This window comes from Camarhynchus parvulus, chromosome 1A (genome assembly GCF_901933205.1).
Source record: "Camarhynchus parvulus chromosome 1A, STF_HiC, whole genome shotgun sequence".
Taxonomy (NCBI): domain Eukaryota; kingdom Metazoa; phylum Chordata; class Aves; order Passeriformes; family Thraupidae; genus Camarhynchus; species Camarhynchus parvulus.
In genome coordinates, this window is record NC_044586.1 from 22,335,936 (window position 1) to 22,352,777 (window position 16,842).

General features: G+C 46.7%; 2 protein-coding genes across 5 annotated transcripts; both read left to right on the top strand.

The window, feature by feature from the left end:
* Positions 1–11,371: 11,371 nt before the first annotated feature.
* Positions 11,372–14,649, top strand: CBY1 (chibby family member 1, beta catenin antagonist). 4 transcript variants are annotated; one of them, XM_030960231.1, is made up of 5 exons: positions 11,372–11,485; positions 12,132–12,241; positions 12,964–13,069; positions 13,144–13,259; positions 14,088–14,649. In XM_030960231.1, exons 2-5 carry the CDS (start codon positions 12,164–12,166, stop codon positions 14,166–14,168), a joined length of 381 nt encoding a protein of 126 aa, XP_030816091.1. In that variant the 5' UTR covers positions 11,372–11,485; positions 12,132–12,163; the 3' UTR covers positions 14,169–14,649. The 4 variants fall into 4 exon arrangements, with proteins under 4 accessions (XP_030816091.1, XP_030816093.1, XP_030816092.1 ...); XM_030960233.1 differs by lacking the exon at positions 11,372–11,485 and adding an exon at positions 11,492–11,800; XM_030960232.1 differs by lacking the exon at positions 11,372–11,485 and adding an exon at positions 11,492–11,785.
* A 143-nt stretch (positions 14,650–14,792) lies between these two features.
* On the top strand, positions 14,793–16,699 carry TOMM22 (translocase of outer mitochondrial membrane 22). Its single transcript, XM_030960291.1, has 4 exons — positions 14,793–14,937; positions 15,038–15,156; positions 15,455–15,572; positions 15,976–16,699. Exons 1-4 carry the CDS (start codon positions 14,827–14,829, stop codon positions 16,048–16,050), a joined length of 423 nt encoding a protein of 140 aa, XP_030816151.1. The 5' UTR covers positions 14,793–14,826; the 3' UTR covers positions 16,051–16,699.
* Positions 16,700–16,842: the final 143 nt, after the last annotated feature.

Consider the following 16,842-nt stretch of genomic DNA (forward strand, 5'->3'; position numbering starts at 1 on the left):
TAAAAAATGATGAATTACAGGAAAAACATTTTTACATTCACATTTGGAAGAAATTCAGCACTGGTAATTGAGACATTTCTTCATTTAAAAAACACACCAAATTTTGAACAGCCTGTGCTTGAAAAACTAATAAATTTAACAGTCTTTCCACATTCCTTATCAGTTTGGAAAAGCTCAGGTTTTTGAGCTTAGCCTCTGGAAAGGAAAGCTGGTATCAGCTTTCCTTTTAAACCAACCATGCTGCAGAATTGAACATGCTCCTTCTTTGGGCAGTTTTTTACTCTTGGCTTTGCCCGCTGCTTCCAATTGAGTTTGTATGTAAACCATAGATAAAAACCCCAGTCATGCTGCATTTGTGTTCTATATGTTTGCCAGGCTATTGGCACAAGAGATCATAAGCACTTTGTTTTTCAAACCTCAAAACTTGGATAGGCATTGAGTGCATCATCATCCAGTTATTTTTACATAAGAATAATATTTAAAGGTCTTAGGAATTGTAATTGGCTTTAAAATACTGCATCCTTGATTTTGCTACAATAGAGCCTTATTTCTCAGTAATGATCTGGCTAATAATTTTCTTCAATCTCAAACCTTTAAACTTTAGAGATTCATTAGCCTGATTATTCTTTTTTAAGCCATTGTTCTCCTTTCCATGGATTACCATGGTTTCTTTACCTTCTAGCCTTACTGGGAGAGTGTTCTTTATTAAACACTTCTCTGTCCATATTTGAAAAAAAACCTGTTAATCTCTCCTTCTCATGTTTTTGCTGAATTGGTGATTATAAGTGACATATCTGTGTTTCTGAAACTCTGTGCAGCTGCACAACTCCTACTCAATAACAACTCCCACAGGGGTTCAATATACCCCAGTACTTTTACTGCAGTCTTTCTTCCTATTTTGTCTGTCCTGCACTGTTGTTCTTCCACTGGATTATTAAGGCAGCACTTCCTGTTTTAACAGTCAGGCAATCCAAGACAGAGGAATAGGTCAGAGTTTCTGAGACCAGAGTTCACACATGACCTCTGTCCTTTGGGCAGTAAGCATCAAACAAGAAGGAAATTATAAGACACTCAAGTATTTAATTTCAAAATTTTATTCAGTATTCAGAACTGCAGCCATGAGATGTTCCCAACTGACCAGCCACAGTACCCCAGCCTCAGCTATCACATGCTGCTGATGCAGCAAAAGCAAAGTGGAGAGAAGAAGCTGAAGAGAACAACAACCATCTTTCATAGTGGGCATTTGTTAGAAATGACTGAGTGGTCTTGAAGAACATTTTCTAAAGTAAAAGCATCTGCAGATCAGCTCAGGATTCTGAATTGTCTGGGTGAAGGACATTCCTGGGTATTGCTTCAGGAGGAATTCAAGTATATTTGAAAGGATAGGGGACCTGCTTCCAAAGAAATGAATAATATCTTCTCACCCATTTTTCTCAGGAAGACAAAAGGGTTTAAGTGGTAATGGGCATGGACCTTACTGGCTTAGGGGCAAAATCTGTGAGAAAAACTGACAAAAAAGCAACACTAAAATGTACAAAGCAATCCCACTTCTACACTGCCTTTACATGAGCAACTGCCCTTAAGAATCTTTTTTTTTTTTTTTTGACAGGGTGTATATTGGTGCCAACAAATCAGCTATGTCAGCAGGAGAGAGAAGAATTAACTCAATCTATGACATCATGGCCTATCCTTCTCAAACACTGCCTCACCTCTCTAGGATGAGGTGTTATTTTTAGTCCTCTACTTTCAAACATATGTTGAGACTGCTTCCAAATGCTTTCCTTCTTATCCTTTTCAAGCTTTGCATCTTGGGTGTGTGGGGGTCTGAAATACTAAATATTAGCAGTCCGGATTCTCTGCGCTTAGCACATGTCAGTGCGTCCAAAAGCTAAGGAAACTATTTGCACTACTTAGGCACACAAAGGAGCACACACACACACACACACACACACACACACACACACACACACACACACACAAAGCAGCTTTGATGGATTCCAGCTGTCTGGGATTGACAAACACATACCCATCTGTGGATACACGCTCTCCTTGTTCACATATGGGGAGCATGTATCACAGCATTGTAAAGGCCTTCACAACAACAAGCCTGAAAATTCTTAGTAAAACAAATAGTGTTTAACCTTTTCTTCCCCATTATATACCTGGAAAAGTCACTGGCTTATATTTTACTTGTTTGGACTTAGAAGATTTGCTTGTTTGATGAGGATGGTACTTGTTAGAAGCTTGTCCATGTAGAGAAATGAAGGCCAGAAAAAAATTCAGTAATTTACCATATTGTTAGGATTAAGGCCTTATTTCTCATGCATTCCCTTTAAAAATCTGGCCCATCCCCAAGTGAAACATAGCTATCTCTAGGGCAAAATACAGCAGCACTAGTGCTAGCAACACCACGCTGCAGGCATGGGAAAAGGAATAAAAGCATCCTCTCCTGTTGAAATGGCAGGAGAAATTTCAGGGTCATAGGAGGCAATTGTAGTCTTGCAAAACAGCTATGACATCAGGGAATGTCCTTATCTAGTGAAAAGCAACTGATGGAATTATTCCATAAAGCTCCATAAAGTCAGCTGTCTCCAACAGAAACGAGTTTGGAATGTTTCTTCCTTCAAGATTGATTGACTCCATAAACTGCTTTCACAAAATTAACAAATCACAACACACGTGTGTTTCAGTCTGCCAGCCTCAATAGAAAATGACACTAGCATCACATGGTTACTGTATTTTTCTAAGACCGTTTTATAAGCAAACTAATTTCTCCCAAATTCCACTCCCTGCATAATTCCTTAGTGAACTGTGTTTCCCCCTTGCCACTCCACAGTGACAAAGCAGCACCAGTTAAAGGGCTTTTTCTAACATGCTGTAATGGCAATGTCCTGCCTGTGCAAGAGGAATGTGGCTGGCAGTATGGCAGTATCACTGGGATGATACTTACACATAATGATACTTACACATAAACAAGGACAGGGATTCCAAAAAATAAAAAGTGACCTGGATTCCATCAGCATTGCTCTAATAGGGACTATTAAAAGAAAAGACTAAACCAAACTCAATTCAGCTTGGTCAAGAGAAGCCAAAGATTTTGCTTCCACTTGTTGAGAGACATGTGGCAGCACAAACTTTCATTACAAAAATATGTAGAAGTCAGCAAGTTGAAAACTGAGTAAATTATGCATTATGCTGAGAAAAGTCATTGGCACCATGAGTAAATATAAAAGAAAATGTTTACTATACCTAATTTCAGATTTTAAGAAGAATAGCTTGCTCTCCTGCCAGCTTGTTTTCAAGGGCTCTGGATTTAAACAGAGCAGACAGACTTGTGACTGATGACCTATTCCTTCTCACCCCACCTCCTCTCCCTGCTTCAATGTACAAGACAGGAAAATTCCCAAAGTGTGTAACAATATAGGCATTGTTCTTAACTTCAATTTAAGAGCAATATAATTCAGCTTAGTTCCAAAGTATTTGTAGTGAAATAAATGTTTGACTCTATGAACACCAGCTTTGAATATCCTCACAGGCTTCTTTATCTGGTTCAGTGTTCCCAGCCTCTGATTCAATGCAGCCTGTGTGCATTTACCACTACCATTCCTTCCACTGCTCATACTTTCTTCCATGCTGCTTTACCCAAATATCCTTCCCTTGCCTTTTTTTTTTTTCCTTCTGCCTTACTCTCTTTGCTCCCTGTTCTTAGAGCTTTTCCCTTTTTTGTGTGACAAATAAGCATTTTCCCTTTTTCCTAAAATACTAACCAAAAACATGTCAAAAATTCCTGTGGTTTTCTATTAGATATTTGAAAGCAATTTGCTACTCTCTACCTAGCTACAGTGGTCATGCTATTGCATTATACTCCATCATCCAGATTATTCAGGTCTCAAGATATCAAACTTGGAATTAAATCAAGGGCTCATAATTAAGTAGTTAAATTTTAGTGCAATGGGAACTGCAGTTCCCATTGACTGCAAAATAAGTGCTTATTATTGCAGCATTTTGGAAAGTGTCACTACCTACCTAGGTGACTAAATACCAGATTAAGACATTTGTTTTGGATGCTGCAATCCCCATTTTTTACTGGCAGATTATCCTTTTTTGCAGCCCATTGCACACTGGCTCACCTGTCCCAATTTAGATTACAAGCTTTCCCGTGTTCTACGCCAGGCTTGACATCTTTAACATGATCCCTGGCAACAAGTTATCACTACCAGTTGTTTAATCTTGGAACTGAAGTTGCACATTACTTCAACTGTAAATGAATGAATGAATTGTGAGAACAGCTTGTCTGCTGACCCATGAAAACAATTTCCCTTTCTTTCAGAGTGACAAGATTTAAATCTTCAGAGACTCAGATTTTCATTTGCTTTTATTTCCAGAATGAATCAAATTACACAGATGTGTGAGCTAGGAACCCGTTTCTAAATATGACATCCCTTCCTTCCCATAAAAAGATTAGATTCTTTACAATATTTAAGCACTTGGTGTGAAAGTCAAAGTATAATTTTCCCTGTACCACATTCTTCCCTTACTTCTTTTCTAAAGGAAATGTCTGCTGTATCTTGGATCTTGGCTAGTGGGTACAATATAGGCAGTGAATGTTGCCTGGGGAATGATGACCTGCAACAAATAGCAATCCTTGAACAGCACAGAAAGTGCAAAATGTGCTTGTGGGCATTGTGTTTGAAATCAGGGTGATAGAACATCTACTGAGGACTTCAAGAAAGTCTTTCTGAATGGTTATGGAACAACTCCTGTTTCATGTCATCTGACAAATTGATGAAAAAAAACCCCAAAAATCCAACAAACCCAAACTGACAACCTTTTCAGTTATAGTGACAAGATGGAGAGTGCTGAGGAACACATTCAGTGCTGGCAGCTCAGTGTGCAGCTGCAGTGGCAGCCGCAGGTTGGGCTCTGGGCTGTGAGAGCCCCAGGCAAGAGGCACAGCAGAGGGCACAGGACCTGTGGCACAGCCAGGTGACCGGACACTGAGACACAGCAGGAGCTGAGGACTCAGCAGGAACAGCCAGGACTTTGTCACACAGAGACTGGGAGGGTATAAAAACCCAGGGCTTTCTTTGGGGTCCTTTCTTGGAGGCACACAGCTTGAGCTGCTATTTTTTTGCTGCCCCATGGTTAAATTATTTTAAAGATCCAGATGTCTGAGACTCTAAGGGAAATCCTAGCTCGAGCCAGTAAGGAAACCTTGTCTGACTGTGGGAGTGTAGGGGTGTAGGGAGTCAAGTGAGGCCCTGCTGGGTCACTGGAGCTGCCCACTGACGAAGGGCTCCAGTCCCAGGGTGTCTGACAGAGTGGCTTCTGGATGGTCAGACAAGGAAAGTTTCCTTAAGAGCAATGAATACTTCTAATGAAAGCCTGAGCTTCTGTGACACATCCAATTGCTGGCTGCACTTATTTGTGAATACATTTTTATCCTGCATTCTTACCAGTCTTACCAGTCTTCTCTGAACTGCTTGTCATCTTGAAAGAATCTGGAGAAGGAAAGCAGAACAAAAAACACAGTTCCTAAGTTTAGAATCCAAGACTTAGTTTATGTTTTATTTTCAGTTTCAGAGAGAGAGCACTCTCCATTATGGCTCACTTTGCTTGGGCATTTAATGCAAATTCAAAATTTATACTTTCAGGGTTTGCTTTACCTTGTGAACCAATGAGCTTTAGTGCTGCTGAACACACTTGACCCTCTGCAGCTACTTGTATGACAGTTGTTACCTACCAAGATCCCTTCTGCCTGGTCCTAATATGTCTCATATTTGCATCCCTTGCTACCCCAGGGAACAACACAGAGCAGGAAACCAAAACCAACCATATTGCTGTAAATACTCCTGTACCTTGCTTTCACAGGTCTCACAGGAATGGGTTCTGAACTGGCATCCTGGAGTAGTGCAGACCATTGGTGAGCTGTCATCTGCATTCCTCAAAAGCCTGAAAAGCAATGTCATCTGCATAGAAGTTGGCAGCAGATACCCAAAAGGACTTTCTGGGCCACACAGTCCATTGTCATGTTGTTGCAGACTCCACATCATCTAAAGACCACATTACTTCCAATTTTTGCATTTGATAAGAGGCCATCCACAGGCATACCTTTCTAACACAAAGAATTAGTGTAGAGTAAGACCTATAGATCAAGGCATCCTGGGCGGAAAAAAGACCACCCAGGTTGGATACAAAATTCTTATTTTGATTAGCAGGGTCCAGGGAGAATGCTTACCTGTGTTCTTATGACTCACTCTTTGGTGACAGCAGTTTGTTCATCTTGAATTTTTCTGGTTCCAACTGGGAATGGTCCCAGTTATTGTAGCTTCTTGGAGCTTTTTGGAGTGTGTCTAAGTGAAGGTATAGAAGGAATGGTGAAAGAACATGGAAGAGGAAAGAATACTTAGCACTTCTCTCACACCTTCATAGCATGCTATACACACTGACCTTCACAGAATCTCCTGATGCAGTCCATGATACACAAGTGTGCTTGTTTGTACAGGCAAAGCACAGCTGATGCTCTTCTGAGGCCTGAGATGAAACCACCTTGGCAGGGAATTTAGAATCCAAACTCTGTTTGCTCTTCCTTATAAACATCACAGCAGCACAGTCCAAAGGCCAAACATCTTGTCTCCAGCAGCTGCCAGTGGTGAAGGGTTACAGCAGCACCAAACACCAACCCACAAGGAGAGATGATTGAGACCCTTTCCCTGGTATTCCCTTTTCCTGAATCTGCTCATCAGGAATGTACAGACTGGAGGCTTCAATTTCATCATTTCCTGGAAAGGACATCTTAAATAAGCCATGGAAACAGATGACTGAAAGTAAGAGGCAAGGAAAAGAATGAAATACAGATGTGGAAGCAAGCAAAGAGTAGCCAGGTAATAGCAACAGAGTGAAATAAAGCTCAACACAAGCTTTCACTGCTATGTGGGCTGCACATGCTCTCTGAACCTTTGGTCTGCCAGTCACCAAGGACAGCCTGATGGCAAACTCTGGCAGGAAGCAATGGATTCTCTCCAGACCATGGGAGTGGCTCAACTGCCTGAGTATTTCTGTAAACTCCTTCAAGTGAACAGTTGGCCAGAATGGTGAGCAATGACTGGAAAACCTTCTCAGAGGCCTGGGAACTTTGCATATTTCATGCATGGTTTCATTTACCCTTTTTTTTTCTTCTTAAAGCAGAGGATACATGTTTTCCACGTTAGTACATATTAGAGAGGCCAAAGTACACAAATGTAAACATGTTGTATGTATGTGTGAATTCAGAGAAGGAGGGCAGGTACTGAGTTTGAAAGACAAGGGCAACTGAGGGTAACTTACAGCTTGCAGGAGCTGCATTTCCTGACATGAGCAAAACTGTTCTCACCTATCATCCATTCTGAAATTGCATTGCAAAGCTGTGTCTTGGACTCATCAGTACTGAAACATGACTGTGGGAAACAAGCAAGACAACGCTTGACTCAGCAGTGAAGAGAAAAATAAATAGGGTTTAAGGAAAAAATAATGACAACTCTACATACTTTTAAATCCAGAGATCATGCACACAGTGTTCTTTTGAATAACAAAGTCTACATTTCAGCCAAGGTAATGGCTGCAGCTTTGAAAAGCCACTAGGGAAGAAGTACGTGATTTGGTAAAACAATAAGGATAAAAACATTTCTCCTTCCTCCTTTCTTTAAAGGTCTGGTTAGCAAAATAGAACAATCAGAAAGAGTGTTAGTGCAGATATTTAGAACTTTTAAGACACTGTAAAAGCCAGCTGTGAAAAGTGAAACAAAACTAAGATCCTAAGAATAAGTAAGTAGCTAAAAGAGAGAAGGCAGCGGCAAAGTAGGTGAAGGCATATTTGTTGGATGATAGAGGGCACACATGAGGAATGAGAAATATAAACTGTGCTTTACTGCATTTTATTATTTTTTTAGGTTACTAAGATCCATCCAGAAGACAGAGGCATGAACTTTCCTGGCTATCACTCAGCTATTCAATGAAGGGTACCACCTGTGACAGACACTCCATTATCTCCAAAAGTCACAGCACCCATGATAGTTGGATATTAAGATGCTTGCAATAATTAATTAATAGATGCTTGCACAGTACTCTGAAAATCTCAATTTATAGGATAAGCATTAATTTCAGATTACTTTTGTGAGGACGGGTTTCTCCACTCCGCTTTTGTTTTCTTTGCCTAGCTACAAGCACTGGAATGAGGGCCTCCTGGTGGTGGAATCTGAGACTGTCAAGCGGGAGGAAAGCACATTTCTTAACAAAGCAGTGAAACGGCTGTTCTTTTATCTCCTGAGTTAGCTATAATGAAATAAAGAAACAGAGAGAGAAAAAGAAGCGCCCGCTTTGACAACAAAATATAGGTGAGGTATTTAATATCTAGGATTCTAAAAGAAGGGACATCTTTAACTGCACAGCACTGAGGCAACAAGAATTACTTCACTGCTGAAAAATTTAATTGGGCAGGGAATTAATTTTAATATGCAAAAAAGGTTTTAGTTTACAGGTTTTAAACTCAGGATAGGTAAGGCCTTATAAAGCCTTACCTATCTGTAACAACCAGGCAATGTAGCAATTTTCAATACAGTAACTAAAATAAATACTCAGAATAAGCCTAGAGTAAGTCTACTGAATTCACCAGTCAATGGGGCTTCCCTGTAATTATTGATATAACAGAGAACAATAATAATCCTGCATCATATATTAGAAAAAGCAAGAGACACACTATGGAGTTAAAAGCAGCTCTGAGAACATCTAAGCTATCGATTCCCTATCACTTTTGAGCCAAAAAAGCTGAAGAAGATGCTCCAAATTAGGCTACCAAGAACAGCTTGGGTCTATTCCAAAATTTCCACACTGCCATGTGCTACAGCCCTATCTTCATCCTGTCAATCTCTCAGCCTTCCACCAGTGTTCTCAAAGATGTCCTCCTGGGAACATAGGCAGCTTCCTTACACAATGACTGTAACATACAGGTTCTTCACCATTTAATGGGCTTTTGCAGTTCCTAAGTGATCTCTGTAGGTATTGTCCTGGGAGAAAGAGTGTGTGCTAGGTGTTCCTTTCCCCACAGAGTGACAGGAACAGAAGGATGCACACTACTGCACCATAATTCTCTTAACATAGCTGAAATTGTATGTCAAACTATATATAGATATATATATATGTATGTATTTGCAATATACTGAGAGACAATGCTAGAAACAGCAACAGTCAGTTCTTGTCTTGGTATCTACCTGATGTAGGTGGAGAAACAATGATGAAAAACTGCTGCCAAAATATTTTGGGAGGTTGGTGCAGGGAGGAAATTCCGTGGCATTTTTCAAGGAAATGGAATCTGGTGAGAAATGAAATTTCGTCAAACCACGCAGAAGAAGAAAGATTCCTGAAGCAAATCACAGCACAAATCAAGACACTGAACCTCCTTCTCTTAGTCTCCAGGGGAAGATTTCTGAACTCTTGCTGACCAGCCCTACCGACTGAGACCATTCACACAGGGATTATTCACTGTGGGCACAGCAACCAGGCACAGAAGGAAGCATTCACCTCCCATGCCAAGGCAGTGGTGATGGGCTGTCCGGTTTTTTCCAAGTCTTTGCTCCACAGAAAGAGGCAGTAAGAGAATCACTCTGAGACCTCAGATGCATGAGACAGTTTAGTTTTATAATAATTACAGCGTATTTCTACAACACTCATCCTGCTCAGCACAAGGAGAACTCAAGCAACTGTGCTGAAATATACAGGTTTGTTCTAGGAAGGTGAACATTACTGAAAAACCACCCCAACCAAAGTGAGCTCAGTCCCTCACTCTCCTGTATGGTCTTTGGCTCTTATAAGAACCCAGGTGAGCTGCCTTTGTGTTCTCATTTCAAAATTGTAATTCTACATGCTCTCAGCTTTTCTTCCAAAGTTCTTGCCCTCATTTATCCAGACCTTCCTTTCATCTTTCTTACCCAATATCTGCACACACGTGTGGGTATTAAATGGTGATGGAAGCCACAACTACTTCACAAAGGCCTTGCTCTGAACAGTGAGTTTTTATTCTGCTTTTAAAGGTGTTGACTTCCCCCCACACCCAATTATAATCACTTCTCTTATTGCAAAAATCACTGCTTTCCAGTGCACAGACTCTGCTATACTGGGTCTGAAAGCAACTGGCTTTATAGTATGTGTCCTGCAAGAACCAGATATTGGTCAGCTGGACTACCAAAAGATACAGCAGCATCAGAAATCTTTCTTGTCTCAAGTCACCAGATTTAACTGTGCTACTTTTCCAGTTCTCATTCCAAGTGAGCAATTTTCTGGTTGACTTAAGGCAGGGTGCCAGTTAAGCACCCTGGGGAATGAAAGTCTGTTAGATAATTTTTTTTCCTGGAGTACTAATACATGAACAAACCAAATAAAAATGTTGGTGATTCTCTTATTTTCTTCTCCTTTTATCTCCCTGCCCCCTGTTTTTTCTCTCCTTGTCTTTATTGTTCCCTTTTAACTAAAGTCAGCATCTTAGTACCTCATTAATCCAAAATTTTTCAGGAAAGCCTCAGGAAGTCCTCAACATAAGCTTTTTTAACAATGAAGCAAGTAACTTCAGATTGCTATTCTAACATATTGGAGAATTACTTTATAGTTTAGGAGTGGCATTTTGCCTCTGTAACATAAAAAGTGCTGGTGATATATGTCACATACCCATGCCATTCATTCAAAATATCCAAACCAACTGCCACTGCCACCTCCCATGGAATACAAGCCAGCAAGTAACACAAGGAATCTAAATTTATTCCATCATGTGCTGAAAGGGAGGGCTTTGCAACGTGCACAGAAAATCAGGATGCTGGGACTGCCTCAAAGGAAGGAGTGTGAGGAGCTGCTGCTGCGGAGTCACTGTCCCCGAAGACGTTTGAGAAAAGACTGGACGTGGCACTTCGTGTCACGGGCTCGTTCACATGGCTGTGGTGTTCAGCCAGAGACAGAACTTGATGATCCCAGAGATCTTTTCTAGCCGAACTGATTCTGTGATTCTGTGACTGTGTGATTCTGTACCATTCTGCTCTCTCACCCTTCATCCCCTGAGCCCGGGCAGTCCAGGACACCAGACCTCCTCCACTTCTCCAACGCTCCCAAGCAAGGGAGGCTTCTCTGCCTAATGGCGTGTAGTTATTTATCTGAAAAAATAAACAAACAATCCCCACCAAAAACATTTTCAACAACTCTTCCAGGCCATTCGAGCATTTTGGGGAAGGTGTTAAGGAAAGCGCCATCAGCTCGTCACTAGTTTAACGCAGGCCGTGAGCAGGGCCGACCCCCGAGCCCGCTGCCCGGCACTCCGCCCCCGTCTGCCTCCAGCACGGGAGGCGGAGCGGAGCCGCGGATCCCATCGCCACGGCAACGCGGCGGCCGCAAACCGCTCCCGGGACACGCGGCGGATCCCACCGGCGGCGGACGCGAGCGCCGGGAGCGGGCGCGGCCCGACGGAGAGGTGCGCCCCCCCGCCGCCCCCCCGAATTAAGGCGAAGCTCGATGGAACAGCCCGGCCCAACCGCCCCCTCACCGCGGGGCTGACCCTACCACTGCGGCGCGGGGGGGATGGGGGCCGGGGGGCAGTCTTCATCGGCTCCGCTCTTGCCGAGCCCGCTGCTTTCGCCAGTGAGATGCCGGGAGGGAAAACAGAACAAAGGAGCATCCCGATGATGGCCCGTGCGGGGAATAGCGCCCCGCGGAGCTCCCGTTCCAGCTGCTCGGCGTGCCCGTGGGGTGGTACGGCCCGTGCCCCCCCGAGGTGCCGGGCCGCGCGGTACTGGGGGTACCGGCCGGGGGCCGGGAGGGCCGGGCGGCGGGGGGACACTGCGCACCGTCGTCCTCCGCCCCCCGCCCGGCTCGGTCACGTGGCGGTGGAGGTGCGAGGGACGTGGCCGTGGAGGGCCGGTGCTGCCCGCTGGCAGTGGCGGGGTGGCGGCCCGGACCGCCCCAAGTCGCTGTCTTGGCCTGAGAGCTGGGGGGCTCTGCCTGGGGAGAAGCTCACTGGAGAGAATGCGGGGCTCTGCCTGGGGACAACATGCCTGGGGAGAACATCACTGCTCTTGGCCCACAGCCTCAGAGCTGTTGTGTCTCTCCTGCTCCTTCAGGAGCCCGCCATAGGCCTAGCCAGCAGTGTGCAATGCCTCTCTTTGGGAACTCCTTCAGCCCGAAGAAGACCCCCCCCAGGAAATGGGCCTCGCTGTCCAACCTGCACCTGGTGAGTCCCAGCACCTGCACTTTGCTGTGGGAGCCATGTCTTGGTGGCAGGGGTGAGTGGCTCCTGCTGTCAGTGCTATAACCCTAACAAGAGCTCCCAGCTGCTTCTGGGGCTGGAAGAAGTTCTTCACCCAGAGGGTGGTTGGGCTCTGGAACAGACTTCCCGGGGCAGTGGTCACAGCACCAAGCCTGACAGTTCAGGAAGTGTTTGAACAATACTCTCAGGCACACGGTGCAGCTCTTGTGGACGGTTCTCTGCGGGGCCAGGAGTTGGATTCAATGATCCTTGTGGGTTCTTTACAACTCAGTGTATTCTGTTATTCCAACTGTGCTGCTTTCTTCCTGCAGTGCAGCACCATTCCTGATCACTGTGACTGCACATGAAGATAGAAATGGAATAGGTCAGGAAAGAATCATCATCACCACACCTGCAGTCCAGAACTGTGTCACTGAAAACCTCTCACCTGTGGTCTCCAAGTGCAGGGAGATGAGTGTGTAGATGGGAGAAAGTGCAGGGGTGGCAGTGAGAGCAGGGATGGCAGTGAGGAGAACCAGCCCTCTATTGCAGCAGTATGTGACCAAAGTAGTACATGCTGAAAGGTTCCAGGCTCCGGGGCCATTTGGACCAGCATCTTCCACTGGAATGCCAGTCACTAAGAAATGGGAGATCAGGGGGTGGCTCTGGAATTCTGTGAAACTCTGAGTGTGACCTTCTCCCTGCAGCTGGATAGATCCACCCGTGAGGTTGAGCTGGGCCTGGAATACGGCACCCCCACAATGAACCTTGCTGGCCAGAGCCTGAAGTTCGAAAATGGCCACTGGGTTTCAGGTAGAGTACAGCTCAGCTTGCTCTGGCCATGGTTGGCTGACAATCTGTATTTTGACCTCCTTCTTTCCTCCAAGAATCAGGAGGCTTCCTGGGGGATCGCAGGGAACTGCAGCGCTTGCGCAAACGAAACCAGCAGCTCGAGGAAGAAAACAACCTACTTCGGCTGAAAGTGGACATTCTGCTGGACATGGTGAGCCTTTGCCCAGCTCCTGCCTGCCCATAGCAGTGGGGATGCCTGGGCAAAGGGTGCTGGGTCCCCTGAACAGGGCTGCTCTCAGTGCACCCCACTTTCTGCTTTACCCTGTCGTGCAACACGGGTGTAATGGCAAGGTGACTGTGGGAGTAAAGCCTGATTCCCTCTGTGGAAAGAGGAGAGGGTTCCCCCCACATCAGAGCTTGTTGCGAACACTGTGACTGAGGAGAGAAAAGTCCCTGCTGTCTCCTGTTTCCCTTTCTGCACAGAACATGGCATTTTTCTTGCCACTCTATTCTCTTCCCTAACTATGAAACCGAGTTACAGCCACTGTTTCTGGTCATGGAAGATGAAAGCTTCCATCTGCTGTCATGAGGGGTGAGACATCTATCCTATGTGCAAAACTGTGGATGAAAGAATTTCCAGTAAATAAACCGAAATTCAGCCTTACCCAGAGATCACAGTTTTCATGCTTAAAACCTGGAGAGACATTCAGGGAAAGAGAACACACATCTGTTCGCAGTTAATAAGTGATTTAGCCTTTATGTCACTCTAAACAAATATTTTATTTCCTTACTCTTCACGTGTTTTAAAACTGGAAAATGGCTTTTGTGGCTGGAGCACTCAGCAGAAGCACTAGCTGCTCTCCACGTTTTCCAGGCAATCCCAGTGAAACATGACATGGCAGCTTCCCCCTTGCTCAACAGGAACAAATTGCCTCCTGCAGGACCTGGCTTGTGGCTGTAAATCTCGGTTGTGCTGTGAAGTTGGAAAAGCCTCACCAGCTTTTAACTCCCTCCTGTTGTTGTTTGCTGTGTGTTCCAGCTCTCTGAGACCACTGCCGAGTCCCACCTCATGGAGAAGGAGCTGGAGGAGCTGAAGCAGCACAGCCGGAGGAAGAAGTGAACAAGAGATGTCCCGGCTGGTTCTGGGTCTTGGCCCAAGGGATGCTGGGGCTGGCTCGGGCCTCCCAGCCATGTTGGTACTGTGTGAGGTACTTTGTTTCACGGGGCCACGAGTGCCGAGATGCCTCCAGCGTTGTGTGGTGCCGTGGGTACTGCTAATGGCTGGTTTGGCACCACAGCGCTGTTAATTAACACGATTTTCCTCAGAGCACTTTACTTGCTATGTTTCCTCAGCGCAGCCCAGCACAGGTACCCTCCTCTCTGAGGCAGCCGGACAGCCGGCGGTGGGGCCGATCCGTCTCCCAGTGAGGGCTCCTGCTCGCCTTCTCTGCTCACCGAAGCGGGGAGACCTCTGCCTCTCCCCCACCGCGGGGAGCCCGCGGGTGCTTGTACAAGCCTCACTGCCTGCCTTGGGCGAGCAGGATGCTGGAGTTGTTTGCTCTCGAGAGTTTTGCATATTTTATAAAACCTTGCAATTAAAACCCGTTTCTGAGGGTGTTTGTAACGCGTCGCGCTGTGCTGCGGGGGCCGGGGCGGGGGGCGGCCGGTGCTCCTCCGGACCGCCAGGGGCCGCTGCCTGGCCCGGGCTGGGTGGCGGGAGGGCGGCCGCGCTTCCGGCGGCGCTCTGGCCGCCGCTCTTTCCGTCCTGTCTGGTGGCGATGGCGGCCGCGGCGTCCCTGTCCCCGGAGGAACTGCTGCCCAAGGGCGGCGCGGGCAAGGCCGAGGAGCTGGAGGACGAGCTCGACGAGGAGGAGGAGGACGATGAGGAGGTATCGGGGCAGGCGGCGGGGAATGCCGGGCGGGCGCGGTGACCCCGCGGGGCGCGCAGGGCCGTGCGGCGGGGCCTGACATGGTTGGTGCCGCCCGCAGCTGGACGAGACGCTGGCGGAGCGGCTGTGGGGACTCACGGAGATGTTCCCCGAGAGCGTCCGGTCGGCGGCCGGGGCTACGTTCGACCTGTCGCTGACGGTAGCGCAGAAGATGTACAGGTGAGGGGGCGGCGGGCCGGGCCGGAGCCCCTCGGAGCGGGCCCGGCGGGCAGAGCGGGGGCGCGGGCGGCTCCGCCGGCCTTCGCGGCGGCTTTGGCCGCTGGTAGCGCAGTGCGGGGCCTGCGGGGAGCGACAGAATCACGGGTTTTGTTTATGGGCGGCTTGGGAAGGGCGGGGATAAGGGGACACCCCGGAGCTCGGGGTTGAATTTGGAGGCAGGCTTATGGTTGAGGCACCGAAGGAAAACGCGGGATTGTGCCAATAAGAACTGATTCCTAGGGTTCTTTATCCTTGATAGATTCTCTAGGGCAGCTCTGTGGATTGGGACCACCTCCTTCATGATTCTGGTTCTTCCTGTCGTCTTTGAAACCGAAAAACTGCAGATGGAGCAACAGCAGCAGCTGCAGCAGCGACAGGTGAGGCAGGAAGGCCCAGCCGTGTGCCCCGGCCCTGCAGAGTTGGCCGGGAGTGCCTGCACCTCCCGTTGTGAGCAGTGCTGGGGGAGCCGGGGCAGAAGGGTGCACTCTGTTATACGCTGTCGCCTCACTCATCCCACCACATTCTCCGACTGATTGTTCTAATTGGACAATCCTGCTGATTCCCAGTGGTGGCAACACCTGGCAAGCAGAACCTGGCTTTTACCAGCCAAAATATGCTGTGAGGGGCTGAAGTAGGGGCTGTGGTTGGGCACTGACCTTGGCTGTTGCAGCAGGCACGGGACCGGCGCTGCAAAGTGCCATCAATAGCTGTGGGAGGAGGGACAGCATGGCAAGACATCCTGTGTCCTTGAAACCCTTCAATGAATGCTTTTCTTTCCAGATCCTCCTCGGACCCAACACAGGGCTCTCAGGGGGAATGCCAGGGGCCCTGCCTCCGCTGTCTGGAAAAATCTAATTTGCGGAAGCTGAGTTGGATTCATATCAAGTGGGAAGACCTTGCGATTATGATATATTGAACTGTTGATTTGTTGGGCCAGGGCATTTTTTCTTTTTATTTTTGGTTATCCTTTGGGACATTGACCTGTTCATAACGAGGGAGGGAAGCCCCCCTATGGACCTGATGATGGCTCCTGTCTGCATCCCCCTCTCCTTTAGAAATCATGAGTATTTCCTTTTATTCAATCACTATGCCATAACCAGTACAGACTTGGACCGGGGGAGCTCCTCTGCCAGCTTCTTTCCCCCACAAAACACCCTGGGGCACAGGTCAGGCTTTGAAAAGCAGCAGGCAGACACAAGTGCTTTCCTGCCTGATTTGGAGCTGAAGGACAGTGGTGGCAGGAAGTGTGACTTTCCCAGCAGAGGAAGGAGGGGTGCCGGTGGCAATCAATACCCCATGGAAAATACTCTTTGGGAAGATGCGTCTGCAGAAAAACTTTCACTGCAGCTGTGTGTGTGTGAGAACCGAGGGAGCAGCAGGCCAGGTTTGAGACGATCACATCCACGCAGATTCTCTGCCTCATAAAGTAGAACAGACATCAGCTGCGTATTTTTTTGTATGGAATATTAAATAAATCCAACCTGAGCAGTGTGGTTTTAATAGATGTCCTTGAGGGAGGCTCAGTTCTTTCAGAGCTGCCGGGGGATTTCTGGGTAGGGATTTCTCCATTTCATGCACAGCCTGGCAGTGTGGAAGGGACTGACGTGGACTTGTCACCTTCAGAGGGGTGGGGAAGCCATGTTTGGC